We start from the raw sequence: 20990 nt of genomic DNA, 5'->3' as shown, positions 1-20990 counted from the left end.
GAGTCCCCCGGGGCCGATATGTTAGTTGAGTTGACTAGTCGTTCTTGGCTGAGTGAAGTCTGTTCGTGGTAATGTGAGCAAGTTTTTGATCAATGTCTTTATTTGATGCCAGGTTGTGAAGAGGTGGGTGGGAGCGGGGAGGGGGGAAGGAGACACCCGTGTCGGGGACCTGGGGTGGGGGGGACCTATTCTAGCACTGACCCTAGGGAGTGGGGAGGGGGGAAGGTAAGGGGGGCTCTTGTCTGCTCCTTTTATCTCCTCCCTTACCTCAACAAGCGAAAACGATGTAAAAGCCTCCTGCATGCTGAAAAATGTTAGAGAAAAAAAATAAAACCTTTCTTTTTAAAAAAAAAAAAAAGGAAAAAAAAAAGAAAAAAAAAAAAAGGAATAATGACCCAAACAAACGTCCATGCTTGCTGATCGGAACCGGAGGGGGGCTGTCCGTCTGTCCAGGCAGCGGTCCGGCTGTCCAGGCAGCGGTCCTTCTGTCCAGGCAGCGGCACGTCCGCCCCTCTCTGCAGACGAGGTTCCTACTCAAGTCTCCAAGTTGGCCTTTAATAAAATCTTCAGTTCCAATAACCTTTATATATATATATATACATATATATATACATATACATATATATTAAAAGAAAGCTTGATGTAGCAGTTCTAGTTTAAAATGAATAGAAGTATTTCGGCCCCTGTTTTATTTTGATTTCTCCTTTTCCCCTGCTTTCCCCCCGTACCCTCACCAACTCCATATTTTGATGTAGCAACTTTGGAAGAAAGAAAAAAAACAGGCGCTGTAAACGCACCGAGAGCTACCTCTGGCCCGCGAGGGGGCTGCGCGGGGGGCTCGGGCAGTGCGGGAGAGCTGCGGCCCCCGCCGCTCCCCGGCCCGGCGCGGGCACCCGGAGAGGGGCATTCCCGGGCCCTGCCTCTTGGCATCCTAGGGGAGCCCGGTTGCGGGGCTTAAACAACAAATTTGCGTAACTTTTTTTTTTTTTTTTTTCTCTCTTTTTAAATATATGTATATATATAAAAATCTTAAAAAAAAAATAAAATAAAAACAAAAAACAAGAAAAATGCCCATGACCTTAACTATTTGCTCTGACTTGTATCTTCCTTGATAGGTGACTAAAAATGGCTTGTTGGTCTAATTCACCAGCAATAACGTTAACTAAAGACAGACCCCTCCTCCCTGCACCCTGCCCTTCTCTGCAGCGAGGTCCGAGCAGGGTTCCCGGCGCACGGGTCCGCTTTCCTCCTTCCCTCCCGCCCCGCAGGGATGCCTCGGGTGACCGACCTTGCAATAGGAACAGCGGCGTAAACCAGCTAGGAGAAACCTCGCTAGCTTCAACTGCCCTAAACATCCCTCCCAGGACTCTGGGATAACCCGGTCGGGGTGCTGAATCGATACGGGGCACCCGACTTGTGCCCCGGGGGACGCGGCACACGAAGCCGGGTCTTGCCGAGCCGCCCGGCTCGCCCTCCCTCTGGTTTAGGAGCAGCACAACCCTTGCAGGGAGCCTGGTCCTCAAGACCTCCCCATCCTGCAAATCACACGGGGGCTTGACTTTACGACGAGCGAGCGGCCCACCAAAATCGGGCCGGCTCCTGGCAGGGGTAAAGCGAAGCATCCATGCTTGCAGGATGGGACCTCGCGGGTGGCCCGGTGCCGATGGACGCTGCTGGTTTCCCCTCCGCGCTGCTGGCCAGACAGGGGAGCGGGTTGTTCCCCGGTGTTTCCATCTGCCGGTGGGGATGGCGGAGCCAGGCTGGGGACCCGGCTGAGGACCTGACTGTGACTTGCCGTGCCCGGGTGAATGGTGGCGGTCTCCCCTGGGCACTCATCCTGCTGCAGGGCTGAGCTGCGTCAAGGCACTTTTGTGAGGCAGGCGAGTGGTGGGACAGAGGGCAGGTCCCCAGAAACGCGGGGGGCTCGGAGCATAGCTGCGTTGGAAGGTGCTGAGCTGTTAGCAGGAGGCTTCCAGGTCCAGGCAGGATCAGACCCGTGGGGGAACGGAGCGGACCTAGCAAATGGGACCGACTTGGTGCCAGCCGCCCCAGTTCAGCGCGCCGCTGGGATTTACGCACGTGCTTTGCCAAACTGCAGCCGACTTCGGCGCTTGCTGAAACCGAGGAGCGGGGGCTCCGGTGCTTTTGCTGAATTTGGGACTCATCCTGCAAACTTTCCTTGTGGACGTGACCTCCCGGGCAGAGCCGAGACGGCAGAGCCGAGACGGCGTCGGGGCTGTGGGAGCGGGGGCTCCCCGGTCCTGGCGCAGCGGGGAGATGTGACCAGGGAGCGGACGGGTGGCAGCGGGGGGCTCGGCAGGGGAGTTTCGGGGTGATGCCGGCACGGCTCTGCCGCGGCCCCCAAAACCCGACGCATCTTCGGCCGGTGTTTGCAAGCTGCCGCGGCGGGGACAGGGGCTCCTGGAGAAGGGACGATGCGGGGGAGAGGGTGACAAAACGTAAGAAAGGGAAACGGAGGGGTAAAGTAATATCATGCTGTGATGTCATCCTCATCGACATAAATTATATAGAGAATAGTATGTATTATAATACATAACAAAAGAAAAAAAAAAGAACCAAAATTGGATTTATATTTAATGAGGAGATACTATAAAAAATATCTTGTCCTAGCTCCCATTTGCAAAAGTATTTTTCAGCTGGAGGGATATCTATTATTTTTTTCTCTTTTCTTTCTTTCTTAAAAAAAAATAATCTCCATACGTACAAAGGCTCAGACTGTTAGTATTGTGAACCTCTTAAATCAAAATGCTCCAACCTGTTTATTTGGTATTTGAAGGGTTTATTTTGATGCATTTACTGGTGTTTTTTAAAGAGAGAGAGAGGAGGGAAAAAAAGACTAAGATTTTAAAATTAGAACATTTCTTTATAATTTAATATTCTATTTTAATAAATGCATTTATTACATGTAAATGTAGCAAGGAACTGGGCTAATAAAAATACTTTTTATTAGGTAATTTATTATAAGAAAAAAGGATATTTTATTTTATGATAAAGTGATCCTTAAAAGTTTAGAAGGTTTAGAATATATGTAGGTTAAAAAATACATTTGTATCCAGAGTATTGCTTAAAAAGTGTTTTTAATATATGTTTCCTTTTTTGTGTGTGCGTGTGTGTATGTAAAAGGTGATAGTTATGGTGCAGATAGCCCTTTCCAGAAATAAGAAATTAACACAGTTGGATGTATTTAAAAAAAAAAAAAAAAAAAAAAGAAGAAAAAAGGTCATTAAAAACCAGAGAAGTAGAAGAGAAAAACCACTATGAATCAAAGCCCGTGCGGTCATTTCGAAGCCCCCGTCCTGTGGTCGCTCTGTCTGGCGAATCCCTTCGCAAGGGCTGGAGGTCGGAGCGCGCTGGAACGGCTTGGCGGGATCGGGCCCTGGCTGCCGAAACCCTGCGGGCTGCGGCTCGGGGGTCTTTCGGCAGCAGCGCCCAACGCCGGCCCCGGCCGAGCCCCGGCCCCGCTGCGGCAAAGCACATGGGCTCGTCCCCTGCGCCCACGGGCTCGCCGGGGCTCTGGCTCCGACCCGCCGCCCGGGGCAGGCGCTGGGTGACGAAGCTTTGCTCTCGCTGTGGGTTTTTTGGGGAGGGCAGGGGCTCGGGAGGAGGCTGGACGCTCTTAAAAAGCAAAGCTTGCGTTGCTCGCCTCTCCAGCCCTCCTCCTACTCGGTTTCCTCCCAGCCCTGTCCTGTCCCGGGGAGCCGGTGGAGAGTTTTGCCATTGATTCGGTTCACAGCAGGGTTTCAGAGAGCCCTGTCCAAAACCGCTTCTTGTCGGAGGCGAGAGGATTGACGGTCCTTCCCGCAGCCTTGACGGGAGGGGACCACCAGCCACTGCCAGCGTGGACCTCCCCGGGCCGGGAGCGTGCCGCAGGGCTGCTCTGCGGACGAGGGTGGTGGTTGCCGTCCGTCGCCTCCCTTCAGGCTTTGGCTCCGTTTCTTTCCGCAGCTGAGCGGGCTGCGGGGACAGGAGTATTTTGTCCCAGCATTCAGGCCAGGCCTGATCTTGCAAACATCCACCGTCGTCCTTTTGGACCTAAGGGCTTGTGCAGGACCTCCTGCAGCTGCTTTGGGCTTGTACCTGGTGCTCCGAGCAGCCAGGGGATGAGGCCGCTTGTGCAGAGCCGTGGCCAGCTTCGACCCGTCCCGGCTAGGTAAATGCTACCCCTTCTGCTCCCCCCAAGCCAGCACGGGCACGTCTCGTCCAAGACAGCCTGGAGCGAGCGGAGTGCTCCTTTTTTGAGGCTCTGAGCTTGCAAAGCACGTGTTTTAATCCAAGAAAGCCCTTCAGCATGCGCTTAACTCCAGCCACATCCCTATTTTGCAGGATCTTGGCCCAAGGAGCTGCTTTGCTGAGCAACCTCCACCTCCCCGTGGGCTGGGGAGCGCGGGGGTCCCGTACCTGCGCCGCGGCGCCGGCCCTCGTCCCGCTCCCCTTCCCAAAGCAGCAGGAAGGTGAGGGACGCTTCTGCTCTGTTGCCTTTCAAAGAAGCATTTAAAACTAAGATTTTTTTGTTTGTTTGTTTGTTTTTAACCAAAAAGGAGAAGAAAAAAAAAAAAAAAGAAAAGTTTGAGTTGATGGGTATTAAAAAAAAGTTAATAATAATAAACATTCAAATTTATTTCATATAATCCTAGAGTAAAGATTAAAATAAAATTAACTAGTTCAAATAGTAGATGCTATCCATATTGTTTAATCTATAGTAGATCCAAGTGATCCCAGACAGAGCAGAATGTAAAATAAACTTGTAACCAAGATCAGCTATCGTTTTTAACTTCCCCAGAAATTCCATCTTTTTTTGGTACTATTTTTCTGAAGCAAACAAAGAATCGAACGAAAGCCTAACAAAATACCAGAACACCGACTGGTACCTTCTGTCAATCAAAGTCCTGAAGTTATTTTTATAGAGGGGAAAAGAAAAAAAAAAAAAAAGGGATCTAATAATATGTATTTTTTTAAAAAGATAAGTTTGGGTTTTTATGTTGCTTTTTTAAGAAAAATAGAAAGATTTGGCTAGTCACTGAACAAAATAAGGAGGTTTTAGGCCATTATTTTTGCCTTATTCTGACCTCCGGCCTTGGGCTCGGAGCGTGAAATTGCAGAAAAAAGAAACGTGAAAAGTTGCCGTTACTTTTCTCGCGCTGTTCTTGCTTTCCGAACGTCTCCAAGCGCTGAAGGCGTTGGAAGGTCCCCGTCACGGGTGGGACCGTTCCTGGGCGGGAAGGCGAAGGAAAGGAAAATTGGATCAACTCCCCTCTGTAACGTGACGGACAGAGCTCGAAGGCAGCGAGGTGCTGGTGCGAAGGCGTGGGGCTCCTCCGGCACGTCCGCCGCGGCCCCGTCAGTTAGGCTTTCTGCCCTCGGAGCCGGGCAGTAGACATAGGACATTAGGGTTGGTCTGTTCCCTTTTTTTTTTTTTTCTTTTTTTTTCTTATTTTGGTTATATCTCGACCCGGTGAGGAAGCACTGCACCAGGGAGACGATGTGCGCCTTGGGATGAGCTGGCTTGTTTAGCAACTGGCATCTTTCCGGATGCCAAATTTGGCTTGTTGGGTGTTTTTGCTGTGCCGGGTGCTCCCTTAAGGGAGCTGTTGCTCAGCCTCAAGTCATCAGGTTCGAGCGCTGGAGCTGCGGGCGAAATGTTTGCAAAAGGCTCTGCTGGCCTGGGGGGTCCTTCCCGCGGCCGGGCCGGGCCACGGCATCCCCGAGCCCGCAGCCTTCCTTCCCGACAGCCGACCCCAGGCCGTCCTGCTCTCGGGAGGGTGACATTGGTGGCGAGCGCCTGGTTTTTGGCTGCGAAAGCAAGGGAGGAGGCTGTTCCCGGCCGGTGCCACGCGTCAGGCTCCGCAGTCTGAGTCCTTGCAGTGCCGGGAGCGGGAGCGAGCGGCTCCCCGAGCTGGTGGACCAGCGTTCAGATGCAAAGGCTGGACGGCGGGTCCGTTCGCACGGAGGGAAGCTTTTCCGCTGACAGCAGACCCGCTTTGGGCGGTTCGGGACGGGGGAGCGCAGCCCTGGCACCGGCGGTGGGGCGGGATGAGCCCCGCGCTCCCGGCCAGCTGGTTAAACCCTGGTCCTTGCGTTTCAGAGCCAGGCCAGCACTTTTCGCCGGAGTGCTGGTGACTGCTTTTCGCTGCACCAAAATCACCGTTTACATGCTATCACTCGAAAATAAATGACCTAGCGTCAACTCCGTTATTACTGGAGAAGCAGAGCGTTGCGAAGAAAACACTCGTGAAAGGTGGTTACCTCTGGGTTTAGCTTTCGCTCCTATCCTCTGTGCCGTGGCTCAGCCGTAGCGAACCCAGGGATGTCCTGCAGTTCAGGAGCATCCACAAGGATCCCAAAGCCTTCGAGAAACGCAGCGGCTGCCCCTCGCTCCCTTGCCCGCGGACGGCGCGCCTGCTCCTGGGGTGGGACGAGGCAGCCGCTTACCAGCATTCGTTCAGCAAAGCCATGCAATAGGTTAGGCCAGGAAGCGAAGACAGTTCTCATTCGGTTTCTGCGTATAGCACTGTGAATCAGAGATCGCTCCACGGGACCCTCCCCGGCATGCCGGAGAGGTTTCGGAAAGCAGGGCACGATGTCTCCCGCGCTTTTGGAGGGGTTCGTGCTTGGTGGAATCAAGCGCCCGGTCCTTCCCTGCAGGGGGGGCGAGGCGGCCTGTTTGCTCTTTCATTTTTGTTTTACCTCATTTTTTTGGTTTTGATACTTGAAGAAGAGTCAGTGATTGACATTGTACAGTGATGCCCTGGACTGGAGAGTGGATGCACTTTATAGTAACTTGTATACTGATAGTGGGGTCCCATCCTGCCTCTGCCGAGCCCGCAGCGAGGTGTCCTTGGTGTCAGCGCCGGCAGGAGCGGAGCCAGGATGGGCTGGTTCTTCCAAAAACCTTTCTAGGATGTTAGGGAGCAAGCTCTGTATTTTATTCTGAGTTTTCACATACTGTAGAAACTCGAAGTCACATTCTGCTGTCGGTTGACCCGGTGGAAAATTCAGCCGTAATTGTGGTGGGCTGACTTCAGTTTTGCCCGTGCCGTGCCGGCTGGGGACGGTGGAGGTCGGGCAGCTCCTGCCTTTGCTCCTGTGTAACTCACCCGGTTCAATGGGGTTACTCTACTGGAATCTGAAGTCGCTTCAGCCCTGGCAGGCTGCGGCGTTCCCGCTGGATCAGCTCCAGCATCACTTCAGGGCTGCTAATGGAGCAAATTGAAAGTCACCCCCAGTAAAGTGACACTAATGTAAAACCTGGAGTTGTTCCACTGGTGTCTGCGCAGGGATAAAAAATGAAGTCACCCTCCGACGGTGGCACCAGTTTACCGGGCAGCTGATGGCAGAATGTGTTTTCTGGTCTTGCGAAGATGCTTTTGAAACAACTTGCAGAGAAACGGAGTGGCGAGACAGAGCAGCGCGTCGTGGCCGCAGCGCTCTCGGCTCCCGGGAGCTGGGACGGAGAGACACGGTCACGGGCTGCTTTGCTTGTCTGTGAAACGATCGGCACTTTTTTTTTTTTTCCTTTTTCCTTATGAATTCTGTTCAAGATAGTCGTAAAAAAAGGGGAAAAAAAAAAAAAAAACAGGGGCCAGATCCTGTTTTGCAATTGAGGATTTGCTCCTGGGTTAAAAGCAGTGTTAAGCAAACATGAAAGGCAGCGGGCACGAGCGCTGATGAATCCCAAACGAGCAGGTCTGTTCCAGCCGTGGCCGCTGCAGAGCCCGTTCACGCTGCTGTGCCACGGAGCCGACTCTGATCCCAGCCCCAGGCGAGCCAGGGAAATCCCCAGGGATGCCCAGAGCCGCCCCCGGGCCTCCGACGGCGCGGTCGGTCGGGAGCCTTTGGGGCTGCAGAGGATTTCCTCCGGCTCTGCCCCGGTATCAAAGAGATCCGGGCTCCAGCTTGCTGCCGTTGGGACTCTGGCAAAGCAGCTCCGGTGGGATTTCCCATGTGAGACGTGAGCTAAAACGAAACCCAAGCCACCAGGCACCACGGGCAGCCGATCCCGGCGATGCCCACGCAGCGGCAGCGGCTTCCAGGGGAGCGCAGCCCTCCGCCAGCCCTTCATGGCATTTGCTTGACCAGGACCACCTTAGCTTTCTCTCCTCCTCGCTCAAAAACGCTGTACAAGTTTGCGTGTATCCGCTTTCCCACGGATCCGGGTGCTATCACGCGGTCCTCCTCCACGGTACTACCAACCTTGCGCTGAGCCAGCCAGCCACAGAGTCGCCCGGCGTTAGCCCGGCCGTCCTGACCGTGTGGCCCTTCCATTTAAAGTCCATTCCCTATTATGTTGTGTTTGCCTTTTTTTTTTTTTTTTTTTTTTCTCTCTCTTTTCTTTTAACGTCATAGGAAACCTGTAGTCGGGATTGTTACTATTGGAAACCGATCACATGTTCCATGCAGGTATTTTCATCTCTCCGGCGTTACGCAAAAATAAAGGCCTGAGAGAGAGATATAACCGAACATAGAAGTAGAGTTAGGCTCGTTGTCTGAGTTTTGAGGCATATAGTATAAGGGGAGAAGGAAAAAAATTAAAATAAAGTAAAAAATTAAAATAATGATGTTGCACAACTTGTAGAAAACAAAGAAGGGAAAGGGTTAATGTATTAAATGTGCTAAATTACATTAAGAACTTAATTTTATTAAAGTATTATTACTTAAGAAACTTGGTGTCTGCTCTTGGTTTCTGTCTGTTCACGCTTTGGGAGGGGGGTCTGGTTGGGAACGGGGCCCCTGGCCGGGCTGAGCGCCGGGGCGGCGGGGCCGTAACCTCCTTCTGCCGCCTTTAGCGCCGCTTCTCGGGGTTAATTAGAGCAAAGGAGTTTCATTTGCGAGGCTATCGGCTCCCCTGCACCAGCCGCTCTTCCCGGTCCTGGTGGCCACAAGGTCCCAGGTCCGTGAGCCTTCTGTGCAAACCTGTGCCTTGTTTCACCCTTCCCACTCCTTCATTCCAGCAGAAATCGTAGAAAAGCTGGAAAACCTGTAACAAAACTGAGCTGCCGAGCTTGAAAGCGTCTCCATGAGCCTAAATGACCTCATCGTCCCGTGCATCCATGCCAGCGCCTGGCTGGACGGCACATCTGACGGCAGCGAGCCCCGAGGGACGCTTGGCTCAACCCCTGTCCCTTTGCGGAGCCGGGGGCAGCGTCCTTCCCCCGCGCGCCCACCTTTCCCGGCGGCGGGGCTGACATCACCTCTTGGCACCGCGTTTTGGCGTGGGCAGATGGTGGTGCGGGAGGGGGTTGCGCTTGGCGGCTCTGCGGCGGGTCTGCATATAGCCGTGCCTCTCCCGGCTGGCGCGGGCACGGGGCAGAGTCCGGCCGGTGGAGTCATCACCGTCACTCACCTGGGGACAGCCTCCAGCCATGGTCAGACGCAAAAGGGATGCGGCCGAGGATGAGTCTGGCCAGCTCAGGGGCGAGGCTGCCTCCGGGACAGAGCGGTGCCGCGGCGCGGGGACGTGCTGCGCCGGGCTGGATGAAGCCAAGGTTAAGCTGCTGCCAGGGCCGGGGTGGCTGCGCTGTCGGTTGGATAAAAAGGGGCGACCTCAACCCAAACGGGGCTGGCACCCACGCGACGCAGCCGTTTCTGCACCGGGTTCGTGCCCCCCTGCGCTGCCCCCGTGCCACGGCAGCAGGATCCAACCTGCCCCTCTGATCCTGAATTTCCAGCTCTCTCCTCCAGCTTCCCAGCAAGGCACCCCCTTGCCCAGGCTACGGTCACTCCTGCGTCCCTGCCCCTCCTCCTCCTCGCCTCCCTTGCCCTTCATCCCCTGCATCACCCTTCATCCCCTGCATCGCCTGGGGATGCTGCTCGGCTGCTCCGCGCCCAAGCGGGCAGAGGCGCGGGGCCGGAGCTGGCACGATTCCTGGCCTCAAGGAAGGACCCTGGCAGAGAGAGAAAGAACCTCCAGCAGCAACTTTATTTGGGGATTTTGCCCAAATTCTTACTTCATCGATAAATCGCGCCCCGAGGCAAGACCCCGGCACAGATCCTGCTGGCACAGCCAGGTGAGATGGGGTGACCGGGGGCAGCCACGGAGACAGAGGCACCCCCAAAAAAACCCCACGCTGGGATGGGGGACGCGCTCCCGCGCTGGGCTTAATGGGAAGGGACAAGCTGTCCCAGGAAAGCCACCGCAGCACCTGCACCCCTCTTGATTGACACCTGCCCATCACCCCCTGACAGCGGCACTGGGCTCAGCCCAGTCTGTCCCAGCACCCTGGGTGATGTCCGCGCTGGGAGGCCCCCGGGCAGGGGACGGGGGCCGCTGTCCCCGTGGGTGCAGCAGACGCTCCATCTAGCGGCAGCCACGTCCCCAGGCCCCCGGCCACGAGTGGCAAAACTCGAGTGGAGCCGCTCCAAGCCCTGGGGGAGGCTCCTCGCAGGCCGGAGCCAAGGGACCCCAGGCGCTGGCACCAGCCGCCGCACGGGGAGGCGTGCGGAGGGACCCGGTGCCCACCCTCAGCAGCCCATCCCTGCCCTCCCCCCCCCCCCCCCGAAGCCCCGGGACCCCCTCGTCCCCTCCCCAGGGCTCCCCCAAGGACATGGCCCCCCCCCCAGGTCCCTGCTCCAGGCCCCCCAGGCTGGGGCAGCAGGGGAAAAGGTGCAGTTTTGCCCTCAAAGGGCTCACAGCATGAAAAACAGGGTCCTTGCGGGCAGGAGCAGGGAGTCACCCCCCGCTGGGGTGTCCCACAGCCGCCCCCGCAGCACCCCGAGGCACACCCAGCCCTGGGTGTTGAAGGGGCAGGGCTGGGTGCAACCGGCTGCCGTTGCCGCTCGCTTCACCAGGCAAGAGAAGGGTGCACCCCGTGTCCCCCTCCGTACCCCGCCCCGAAGGGCTGCACCCAGGGGTGCCGCAGGAATGTGGCACCAAACAAGGGAGTCACGATGCTCGGGCTTGTTCGGTGCCACCCTGAGTCACCCGGTGACTGCGCCTTCAGGGCTAGAGGAAGCAGGGACACGAGGGGATGCCACGTCCCAAACCATGGGGAGAGAGGGGAGAGCCCCTGATGCTTTTTTATCCCCCTCCTATTTGTGTAGGTCCTACATAAAACACAGGGAGAGCAGCATACAGGCAGCATGATGGTGCGCACAGAAGCAGCCGCCAGCCCGCTCTGTTCTGGAGAGCTGCGGCAAACGGAGGTAGAGGGTGAGAAAACCACGACGCCAGCACGCGGCGGGTGGCGGCGGGGTGGCAGGGCGGGGGCAGCCCGGGGGGCTCAGATGTTCTGGCAGCAGGGTGCCTGCCTGCCCTCCTGCTGCGTGGGCAGCACCCGGATGGGCTCGATGGTGGTGGCGGGGCCGAACTCCGACTCTGGCTGCCCAGCGATCTGCCTCTGTGACACGATGCGGTAGATCTCTGCGGCAGAGAGGGAAGAGAAGGCCAAATAAAAAAAAGTCTTTAAGTAGGTATTTCAGTGGGGGAGCTGCCCCCTCCCAAAACACACAGCTCCAGGGGTGCAAATGCCCACACCTCCCCATCCAGGGGAGCAGGATCCCACCCCAGAACGTACGGCCAGGGTCCCCAGCGGGGTCCTGAGAGGACACAATGTCCGAAACCAACTCTGCTCCCCTCCCTGCCCCTTTCCTGGCTGCCCCTTACCCGAGAGGATGTTGTGGAAAGCCGTCTCCACGTTGGTGGAGTCCAGAGCAGACGTCTCGAGGAAGGAGAGCCCGTTCTTCTCTGCAAGGACAGGGCGAGCTCAGGTGGCTGCCACGAGCTGCAGCTGCCCCGGGATGGGCCAGGCCAGGGCAGGGTGGGGGAGATACCTGCAAAGCTCCTGGCCTCGTCGGTGGGCACGGCCCGCAGGTGCCGCAGGTCGCTCTTGTTGCCCACCAGCATGATGACAATGTTGGCGTCAGCGTGGTCCTGCAGCTCCTTCAGCCAGCGCTCGGCGTTCTCGTACGTCAGGTACTTGGCGATGTCGTAGACGAGCAGAGCGCCCACCGCCCCCCGGTAGTACCTGGGGGACAGCAAGGGGACAGGGTCACAGCAGGGCCCCGAGTGAGGGACACGGGTGGGCAGCAAGGAAACTCACGCCGAGGTGATGGCCCGGTACCGCTCCTGCCCGGCCGTGTCCCAGATCTGAGCCTTCACGGTCTTGTTGTCCACCTGGATGCTCCTTGTGGCGAACTCCACCCCGATGGTGCTCTTGCTCTCCAGGTTGAACTCGTTGCGGGTGAAGCGCGAGAGCAGGTTGCTCTTCCCCACCCCGGAGTCCCCGATGAGCACAACTGGGGAGCACAAGCACAGCGTCAGCCCCCCGCACGCCCAGCGAAGGCGTCTGCATCCCGCGATGCCGGCCATCCCAGCGGACCCCGCAGCCCAGCCCGGCAGGGACGGAGGAGCTCCCCGTCCGCCCCCACCCCAGACCCCACCTCCGTTTCACCCAGGGAGAAGCTGCAGCCTCCATCGTCCCGGTGGCACCGCAGCTGCCCACAAACACCCCTCAAGCAAATTCCTGCTGTCACCTGGACATTGCCGGAGGTTTCCTTCCCAGCACCAGGGATGGGAAGGCACCGCATTCCCCCACGTACATGAACCAGGCAGAAAATCGGAGCCAGGACCTGTGCGGAGACAGCCGGGCCAGAGAGGCCAAGCAGAACCGGGTCTCCTCTTTCCAGCCCAAGCTCCAGCCCTGAGGCCATACGAGAGGACTTAAAGACCTGGTCTGAAAGGAAGCATCATCCTCCTCCGCTGCTGCTGGTCCAGCCCACGAGCCGGAAAGTCCCTGGGTGCTAGTTAAACGCATTTTTTGCCTGCCCCAGCTCTGGCTGGTTCCTGTAAAAGCTGGTGCAACAGGCTCTGGGGAGGCTTTATCGTGCAGCTCCCCTATCAAGTTTGTTGAGTTTATGACTCAACAGGTTTTGATTTTTCTTTTAAATAATTCCCCTTCTTCTGTTCGTTCTCCTGGTGCCCTCAAACACAGCCTGCTTCGTGTCACCCACCCTTGTGGGACCGAGCTCGGGGACACCTCCCCCCCAGGATCAGACAAGAGCAGGGCTGGAATCACAACCCGCCAGTGACCACAGCGGAGCGGCAACACCGGTAAGGGACCACACCAGAGCGGCAACACCAGCAAGGGACCACTGGCTGTGCCACCCCACTGCACTCCTCACCGGGGCTGCAAAGCACGCCGCAGGATCTGCCTGGCTTTTGCAGCAAGACACATCTACACTCATTCAAGGCTCGGCAGCCGCCGTCCTCCAAGGATATTGCTCCGTGTCTCCGATAACCCCAACCCCATCAGCTCCAGCTCACGGGGCCTTGGCTCCCTTGCACGGGCTGGGATGCAAAGCCTCCAACAACGTAGCCACCCCCTTGCCAAAACCCTCGTCGCAGGGCAGCCAGCAAACAGCACTGCTCCAGGGAGCCCAACAGCCTGCGGAGCAGCTCCCTGCCATCGCCGAGGGCGGCTGGGAGGCACCGGAGCCTTGCTGGCATTCGCCGTGTCCGGGCGGCTGGCAACAGAGGAAAGGGTGCAGCGCTGAAAGCCACTGCGCCCTACGTGGAGGCCCAGGAGGACCTGGGTTACCCTGGACAAACCGGTAGGGAAATACAGGCCAGCGATGAGCCAGGTTCGTTAACGCTTGCTGAGCCTCGCCGCTTTGGTCTGGGCTTGGTGTTTAATCAACGGGAAGTTGCCGCTTCCTCCGGCTCAACCGCCGCGTCCCCTATCCCGGCAGCGCCGGGCTCCTGCTGCCTCCGTGGCTCGGGGACAGGAGGGCAGCGCTGCCGGTGGCTGCAAGAGCCCTGGCTGCCAGGGGACAGCACTAAGTACAGCCAGGGGAAACTGAGGCACGAGTGTGCCACGCTGCATCGCCCCTGCAGCCAGCAAAAAAAGTATGGGCATAGGAAAGCCTTAGGAAAGCAGGCTGGGGAGGGAGGAAGGGGCAGAGCCAGCCCGGGCCGGCCACACGCTGACTTTGCACAGACCCGCACGGCCATGGCACCTCCTCGTGCCCCTGCGAGCTTTGCACCACGCCAGGGATGCAAGGAGGGGGCCGGATGGGCAGGGACCCGGCAGCCTCCAGGGCAGAGGGGATGCAGGGGGGTACGTGCTCAGCACCATCCCCCCGAGCTGGAAGGACCAGAGGGACTCGAGCAGCCTCCCCCACCCCACGCACAAAAGCATTTGACGCGCTCAGTCCTTGCTGCCTCTGAACACGCAGCACGAGCTGTTTAAAACAAGAGCACGCGTCCCGTGAGCACCGGCGGAACAGCCTTGACGCCTCACGTCCCACCCCGGAGCTGGGGATGGAAACAGCCTGGAGCTCCGCACGGGGCCCTGAGGAAGGGTCCAAGGAGCAGCCGTGCCCAGGGCCGTTTCTCATCTATCCCAAGCCCCTCCAGCAGCACTGAGGGCTTTCCTGTGAGCACAGCTGGAGTTTGCATCGTCCTTTGCAACAGGAGAAGGCAGCTGATGCTCCCGTCTCAGTGGGAGTCGGGATAACGCTCCTTTGAGCGGTGACCATCTCCCATTTCTCTGGGGGAGAAGCTGGTCTCAGCAGAGCCATCCCACCCCGGAGAGCACTGGCCCAGCACCGTGCCCCTAAACACTGCGTCTCCCTTGGACTTTGCTCCTGCTTTGGGAGGGATGAGCAGACCTTGCATTCAAAACTGAGTTCTACTTATTTTTTGAGCACTCCAGAGATCACCGCCAGACCGAGGAGGGGAACGCAGAGCCCAGTGCCGAGCTGCTCGCAGCCCTGGCTCCTGTAGGATCACAGGGAAGGGACGGGCACCCCAGGGGGACAACGCGCCGGGGCCATCTCAGAGCTGCGCTGCTGGCGCAACGCTGGGCGAGAAGCAGAGGAGACTCCAGCCAGAGGAGCTCCTGCCCAAGAGCCTTGCTCCGAGGCATGCCCCAGCTCTGGCCGCATCAGAGTTTCCCCCTTGCCGGGTCCCAGAATAACTCCAGAGAGGAGGATTTTCCTGGGCAGGGGCCAGGGGAGGCGTGCGAGGAGCCAGGGGCTACCGTCCTGTCGGTGGCTGGAATTACTCGGGGCCTTTGGGGCAGGGCTGCGAAGGGCGGCTGACTCACGGCCGGCCGCCGGGTGATCTCACTCCCTCCCCAGCTTTTATTGCTCGGGAGGTTGTGACGTTGCGAGCTGTCCCCTGGCTTCCCCCAGCACCCGCTCCAGCCACAGCATGGCGGCCGGTGCAAGGGGAGAGCTGCTAACGGCAGGGAAACCCGGCGTGCGCAGGGGAGGGTGGCTCGGATGGGGATGCTCCACAGGGACACTGGGATCCCAGAGCCAGGAAAACCAGCATCACACCTCCAAGGGCCCAGCCCGTCCCCCCTTGCACACCAGAGAGGTGACACCGTGACCAGCACCGGGAAGGACAACCCCAGAGCCCTGGATCCTTTCCTTAACTGCAGCCGGGCGAGCAGCACAGCTTTTCCTCCTGGGATCGCTCGCTCGGCCCGCAGAACTGCTCCTCCCAGCCCAGCCGCGCAGAGGGGAGCACCCAAACCCGCTCAGAGGGGCTCGGGTGCCGGCACAGCACCCGCAGTGCCACACGGACCGGCTTTCCCCACCGCCCCTGCCTCCTTGGGCTGCACCCCGGGACCAGCACCCTGCCACGGGCTCGGCCACCCCTCCCTTGGGTGCTGCACCCCGGTGAGGGCTCCCGACTCCCCCCACAGCAGTAACGAGCTGCTTTAATTAGCACTAGGACCACAAACCAGCTCTATGCAAACCCTCAGACCACGGCAGCATTTCAGCCTCCACCCTGAGGCCCCAGCACCACTGACACCCACCACCCTCCGCCCAGCACAGGGGGGCACCCCAACAAGCCCTCCCCACATCCCCAGCACTGGGAGCCAGTATATCCCAGTACAAGCCAAAGCCCCGGCTTCCAGCTCCATCCTGAGGGTGCTGCATGGAAATAGCAGCACCCGCAGCAGGCTGAGACCGAGCACAGCTCATTGCAGGCACGGCCAGAGCAGCACAGGCAGGGCAGGACACCCACCTTTGAAGAGGTAGTCATACTCATCGTCCTTGCCCCGCATCTCGCCCAGCACCACAGCCCCACTCCCACTGGGCTAACTGGGATTTCCGGGCCTTATCCAGCCCTGGCAGGGGCTGTCCCCTGCACACCCATTGGTGGCCACAGCCCTTCCTCCTCCGCACCCATTGGTGGCCGGGGCTGCCCGTCACCGCCCAGGTGTGCTCACCTGGGCCAGGTAAGGGGGGGTGGGCAGGTACGGGGCTGCTCCCATGGCTGAGGGCTCTGCTCCCTGCTCAGCACCGCCGTGCTTTCCCCAGGGCTCGGGGGTGCATTGCGTCGGGGTGTCCCCACGCAAAGCAGCAGGGAGAGGCCACCACCGCGTCCATGTGTGCCACCGATGGGGACAGTCATGGCCACGCTCTCCGTGCAGAACCACGGACGCAAAATGGGAGCTGGGCCGACAACGTCTTGCATGGAGCAAAGGGAAAGCGAGTGCGCAGAACTAGAGGAAGATCCGGAGAATCCAGTGGGAATTCTCCCAGTTCCCAGGGGTTTTGGGTAATTGGCTGAGGCCAAGTCATGGCTTGGACCGATAAACTGCCAGCTGTCCCCTATAAACCATCGAGGGCATGGGGACACGGACTGGGAAAGGCTGCATGGGGAGCGGGCACGGGGGACCGTGGCATCGGGCTGGGCTGCTTGGGTGACCACGATCTCCAGCGTGTCGGGGAGGTGGGGACCAGGGGATGGGACCACAAAAACGCGGGAATTCCGGCTCAGCAAACCTGCATTTCGCAAGTCCTTTAATGGTTGCGTCACCGTTGCGCTGGACACGGAGCTGCTCCCCGGGCCCCTTGGCACCGGGCTCTGCATTGAGCCCCGTCCCGCCGTGCAGATGGGAGGGAGCTTCGCTGGGCCCTGCTGTCACCCTTGTCCCATGTCTGGGATGGGGACAGAGGCATGCCAAGGACTGAGCCCTGCCACTTCGCTCCTTAGGGCTTGGGACAGCCCCAGAGCAGTCCCCGGTGGGGATGGAGACCTGTGGGGACAGCCACATCCCCAGCGCGTGGCACAGGGTGGCCCCACGGGAGCAACCCCAGGGCCAGACGCCATCGGAGCGGTTCCTGTCGCTGGCACGATCCTGGCCAGAACCGCCTGGCTCCTTCCCCAGCGGTGCCGCGGGGGTATCTCGGTCCTCTGCACCGCGGGTCCGGAGGGGCTGGGAAGTCCATGCGTGACGGTGGTGATGCTAATCAGGGCCTGGCAATAACGAAGCAGACAGAGCAGAGCTCCCGGCACTGGTGCTTCTCACCGTTTATGGCAGAATTTGGCCGCTGTCTGGGCTGCTGGTCCCCACTGCACAAGGATGGGGGTGGCACCACAGGCTGGGTGACGGCAGCCTGTGCCGGTGGCCAGACGAGTCCGCGCGGAGGCAGACCCAGCTCTATGCCACTGGCATGTCCCGGGGCTGCGGGGGTCCCCGGGGGCTTCCCAGGGTGCCTGGCCCGCTCAGAGGGCCACGCAGCACGGGCGCTTCTCCGTCTGCGCCGCGGCCGCGGTCTCTGGGCTCTCGCTGGCTAGCGACACCGTGTTGCTTTGGCTGCTCCTCTGCTTCTGCTTCTGCACTTTGTGGAAGATCTCTGCAAAACAAGAGGTGTCGGGGGGTCTGTGTGTCAGCCGAGGGCCCCTGGGGAAGCAGGGACAGCTTCGAGCCTGCAGCCCCCGGTGCTCGCCTGCCGGCCCGCTGCTTGGCACATCGGTGGCTCTCCTTCCCCTTTACGCAGCAGAAGGGCTGAGTTGAGGGGTGACAAGGGAGCAGCTCCCCCAAGTTGCATCGCCGCGGCGCCTGAGGAACACCCTGCGCTTAGGCAATTTCCTCTTGCCCAACCTGGGATTAGTGCTTCACCCCGTGCCAGGGCTGGCGGCTCGCCGAGCCAGGCTGGCTCGGCACTGTACGGCACAGCACGGCACCCCTCGCCGCGCTCCTGCCCCGGTGCTGCTGGCTGCCATTCCTGGAGAGGTGCTCCCGGCCGAGCGTCACCCCTCTCCATCCCCGTCCCCCCAGGTCCCCAGGGCCGGTTGGGCAGGGTGCTGGAGACGTTGAGTCAGGAGCACAGGACAACAGGAAGGGGGACCAGGGATTACAGGGGGAGAAGGAGCCCCCGGGGCTTCGGGGATGCCCAGGGGCCGTGAGAACAAAGCCATGGGTGGGGAGAGCAAAACGCCCAGCACGATAGGCCAGAAACCAAACCAGCCAGAAAGACAACACCGAAACCAGCCCCAAAGAGCTCACGTGGAGCAGGGCAGAGGAGAGACGCGCTGCACATCCTCCGCCCAGCCCTGTGTCCCTGGTAAGGGACCCCGCAATGCCCCGGTCCCCGGGACCCCGCTGCACCACGGCACCGGTGCGTGTACCCTTCAGGATGGTCTCGAATGCCTGCTCGACGTTGGTGGAGTCCAGCGCCGAGGTCTCGACAAACAGCAGCCCGTTGTTGTCTGCAAGGAGAGGAGTCCCCCGAGACGATGCAGACCCCGGTGAGGCCATGGCTCCATTTTGGAGCCCCTTTAGAGAGGTTGGGGTGCCCACATTGGTGTGGGTGCCTGCTACCGGGGAGGTTCCCAAGCCCCCAGCCCCGTGGCAGGGTGCCAGCCCGTACCTGCAAACATTTTCGCCTCCTCCATGGGCACCTCCCGAGCCTGCGCAAGGTCGGTCTTGTTCCCCACCAGCATGACGACGATGCTGGCCTCGGCGTGGTCGTACAGCTCCTTCAGCCAGCGGTCCACCACATCGTACGTCTGGTGCTTGGTGATGTCAAAGACGACCAGGGCACCCACAGCCCCCCGGTAATACCTGTGGGAGAACCCCACCGTCACCCCATGCTCTGGACACCCCCCACAGCATCCTCACCCATGGGGCTCAACTACAAGGGCATCAGCACCCAGGTACCGGGGGAGCCCGGATTTCAGGGATCCCATCCTTACGCAGAGGTGATGGCGCGGTACCGCTCCAGCCCGGCCGTGTCCCAGATCTGAGCCTTCACCACGGCGTCTCCCACCAGGATGGTGCGGGTGGAGAACTCCACGCCGATGGTGGTGCGGCTGTCGTGGTTGAACTCGTTGCGGGTGAAGCGGGAGAGCAGGTTGGTTTTACCCACCCCGGACTCCCCGATCAGGACGACTGCGGAAGGAAGGGAGAAAGCCCACCGGCGCTGTCGAGGAGGGGAGAGGGCTGCTCCAAGACACTTCACAGTAATTCAAATAACCCTTTCTGACACGAGCCAGAGCAGCCAGCGGCTCGTTGCCTTGGCAGTGTGGCAACCGGCCCGGCCCAGCTGCCGGCACAGGGTGCACGGGCATCCTCCCTCGCCCGATGACCCCAGACCCGGGCGCAGCAGCGGGGCAGGCGTGTGGGTGTAATACCCGGCGCGGTCACTCCTTTGGCAAACGGGGGTCCCGTCCCTGTGCCATGAGCTCTCAGCCCCTTGAGCGCGGCTGGGCGACCGCGGCTGAGCCCACCCGTGCTCCCCATCTCCTGGCGTAGCCCCAGCGCTGTTCGGGGGGGTCACAGCTGCCAGGCTCTGGGCAGCAGGAGCAAGGCGAGGACGCTGGCAAGCCCTGTGTCACCCCGCTGCAGTCGGAGGTCCAGCGGGGTCCGGCCGGTAGCACCCGACAGATTCAGGACGCCGGGGCCCCTTGCCTGCAGAGCTCAAGGTGCGGGGCATGAGGCCGTGCCCCTGTTTCTCCAGCCCAGGTTTGACCCCCGTGTCCTCTGCGTGTGCCACCACGCGGGTCACCGCAGCAGAAGGACTTTTAAATGCCCGCCGCTCTCGGGAGTTAATGGGCTCACCCGGCATTTATGTCTTGCACGCTCAGCCCCGTCCGGCTCAGCCCCCACCGCACACCGGCAATGCGCCCGGCGTCCCACGCGTGCAGCCTTGGGGTGGGCACGGGTCTCCCTGTGCCTCCACGGACCCCGGTGCCATTCGCCAGCCCTGACGTCGCTGCCGTCAGGGGGGGACGCAGCCGAGGCCGGCGCCTGCTCCCCGATCCCCTGACCCTTCGCAGCTCCCGGTGCACATCAGAGCGGCGGGGATGGACAGCAACATCCCAGTTCGGGACACGGCGGCCCTGGGGGGAAGGCACACCAATTCCCTCCCCGCAGCCCCTGGCCTCCCGCTCCATCCCTTTTGGGGAGGGGGATTCACGTCGAGCCCAGGACTCACCCTTGAAGACAAAGTTATAATCCTCCTCGGCGCTGCCCATGTCGCCCCGGCTGCCGCCCGCCCTCGCCGGGGCCGCCGCCGCTTGGTTTCCTCCTTCCCACTGCAAAGCCTCGAGCGGACGGTGCAGAGCGGGCAGGGCGCCGAGGGAGGAGATGGAGGGGGCAAAGTTTCCTCTCTGTCTGGGAGCGAGCGGGGAGCGAGCAGGGTCCGGGGGAGCGAGTGGGGTCCGGGGGAGCGACGGTAAGGCTGGCCGGGTTGGCGGTGCAGCTCGGCCGGTTGACTCAAGGGGTGGGACTGGGTGTCGCAGCGCAGGTTGGGCAGGTAGTGTCACCCTTGGGACCGTCACGGGGCGGCCGGAGGAGGAGCCGGGGCCTGATCCTGGCTGCTGAGGCCGGCGCAGGCTGCAGCGCGGAGCAGGCTGGGGCAGCGGGCAAGGGCAGTGTGGGCAGCGCGGGCAGCGCGGGCAGCAGGGCCAGAAGCAGAGCCCACCAGCTCAGCCTGGCTCCAACCGGGTGTGAACGTGTTTCCTCGCCTCTGCTGCCATCGTGTGAAAGCCGGGGAAACTGGGAAAGGGAAGGAGCCCCCGCCACCCCCTGCTACGCCAAGGCAGCCGGGCAGGGGTGCAGGGGGGCTCGGCTCTGTCGGACCCACTCCCCCCTGACGCAAGCCCCTCGCAGCCCCTGCCCGGTTTTTCCCCAGGGTTACGGCCCATCGTGGAGCTCCGGGCAGCCCCAAAGCGCTGCCAGCGGCACCCCCAGCCCGGCCGGGCACGCGTTACCCCCCAGCAACTCCTT

The 20990-nt window shown here is 60.1% G+C and overlaps 2 protein-coding genes across 2 annotated transcripts; both read right to left on the bottom strand.

Moving 5' to 3' along the window:
- Window positions 1–10667: 10667 nt before the first annotated feature.
- LOC104012225 (ras-related protein Rab-11A) lies at window positions 10668–16109 on the bottom strand. The gene is made up of 5 exons (XM_087772127.1): window positions 15995–16109; window positions 12057–12252; window positions 11788–11981; window positions 11621–11701; window positions 10668–11377 (listed from the first exon to the last, which is right to left on the bottom strand). Exons 1-5 carry the CDS (start codon window positions 16032–16034, stop codon window positions 11238–11240), a joined length of 651 nt encoding a protein of 216 aa, XP_087628253.1. The 5' UTR covers window positions 16035–16109; the 3' UTR covers window positions 10668–11237.
- Window positions 16110–16759: 650 nt separating this feature from the next.
- RAB25 (RAB25, member RAS oncogene family) lies at window positions 16760–20954 on the bottom strand. Its single transcript, XM_009464216.2, has 5 exons — window positions 20197–20954; window positions 18956–19151; window positions 18631–18824; window positions 18389–18469; window positions 16760–17613 (listed from the first exon to the last, which is right to left on the bottom strand). Exons 1-5 carry the CDS (start codon window positions 20234–20236, stop codon window positions 17483–17485), a joined length of 642 nt encoding a protein of 213 aa, XP_009462491.1. The 5' UTR covers window positions 20237–20954; the 3' UTR covers window positions 16760–17482.
- Between the last annotated feature and the right edge of the window lie 36 nt (window positions 20955–20990).

The sequence above is a fragment of the Nipponia nippon genome, unplaced genomic scaffold, assembly GCF_047370975.1.
Source record: "Nipponia nippon isolate SJK-2023a ecotype South Korea unplaced genomic scaffold, ASM4737097v1 scaffold_36, whole genome shotgun sequence".
Taxonomy (NCBI): domain Eukaryota; kingdom Metazoa; phylum Chordata; class Aves; order Pelecaniformes; family Threskiornithidae; genus Nipponia; species Nipponia nippon.
This window is presented reverse-complemented; position numbering and strand designations above follow the sequence as displayed.

Excerpts from the sequence above, each read along its gene's own strand:
- LOC104012225 (XM_087772127.1), bottom strand. The coding sequence starts at position 16,034 with ATGCGGGGCAAGGACGATGAGTATGACTACCTCTTCAAAG. Across the intron at positions 12,253-15,994 it reads GTATGACTACCTCTTCAAAG|TTGTGCTCATCGGGGACTCC; the intron begins GTGGGTGTCCTG and ends TGTGCTCCCCAG. Across the intron at positions 11,378-11,620 it reads TTTCCACAACATCCTCTCGG|AGATCTACCGCATCGTGTCA; the intron begins GTAAGGGGCAGC and ends TCTCTGCCGCAG.
- RAB25 (XM_009464216.2), bottom strand. The coding sequence starts at position 20,236 with ATGGGCAGCGCCGAGGAGGATTATAACTTTGTCTTCAAGG. Across the intron at positions 19,152-20,196 it reads TTATAACTTTGTCTTCAAGG|TCGTCCTGATCGGGGAGTCC; the intron begins GTGAGTCCTGGG and ends TTCCTTCCGCAG. Across the intron at positions 17,614-18,388 it reads ATTCGAGACCATCCTGAAGG|AGATCTTCCACAAAGTGCAG; the intron begins GTACACGCACCG and ends CTTGTTTTGCAG.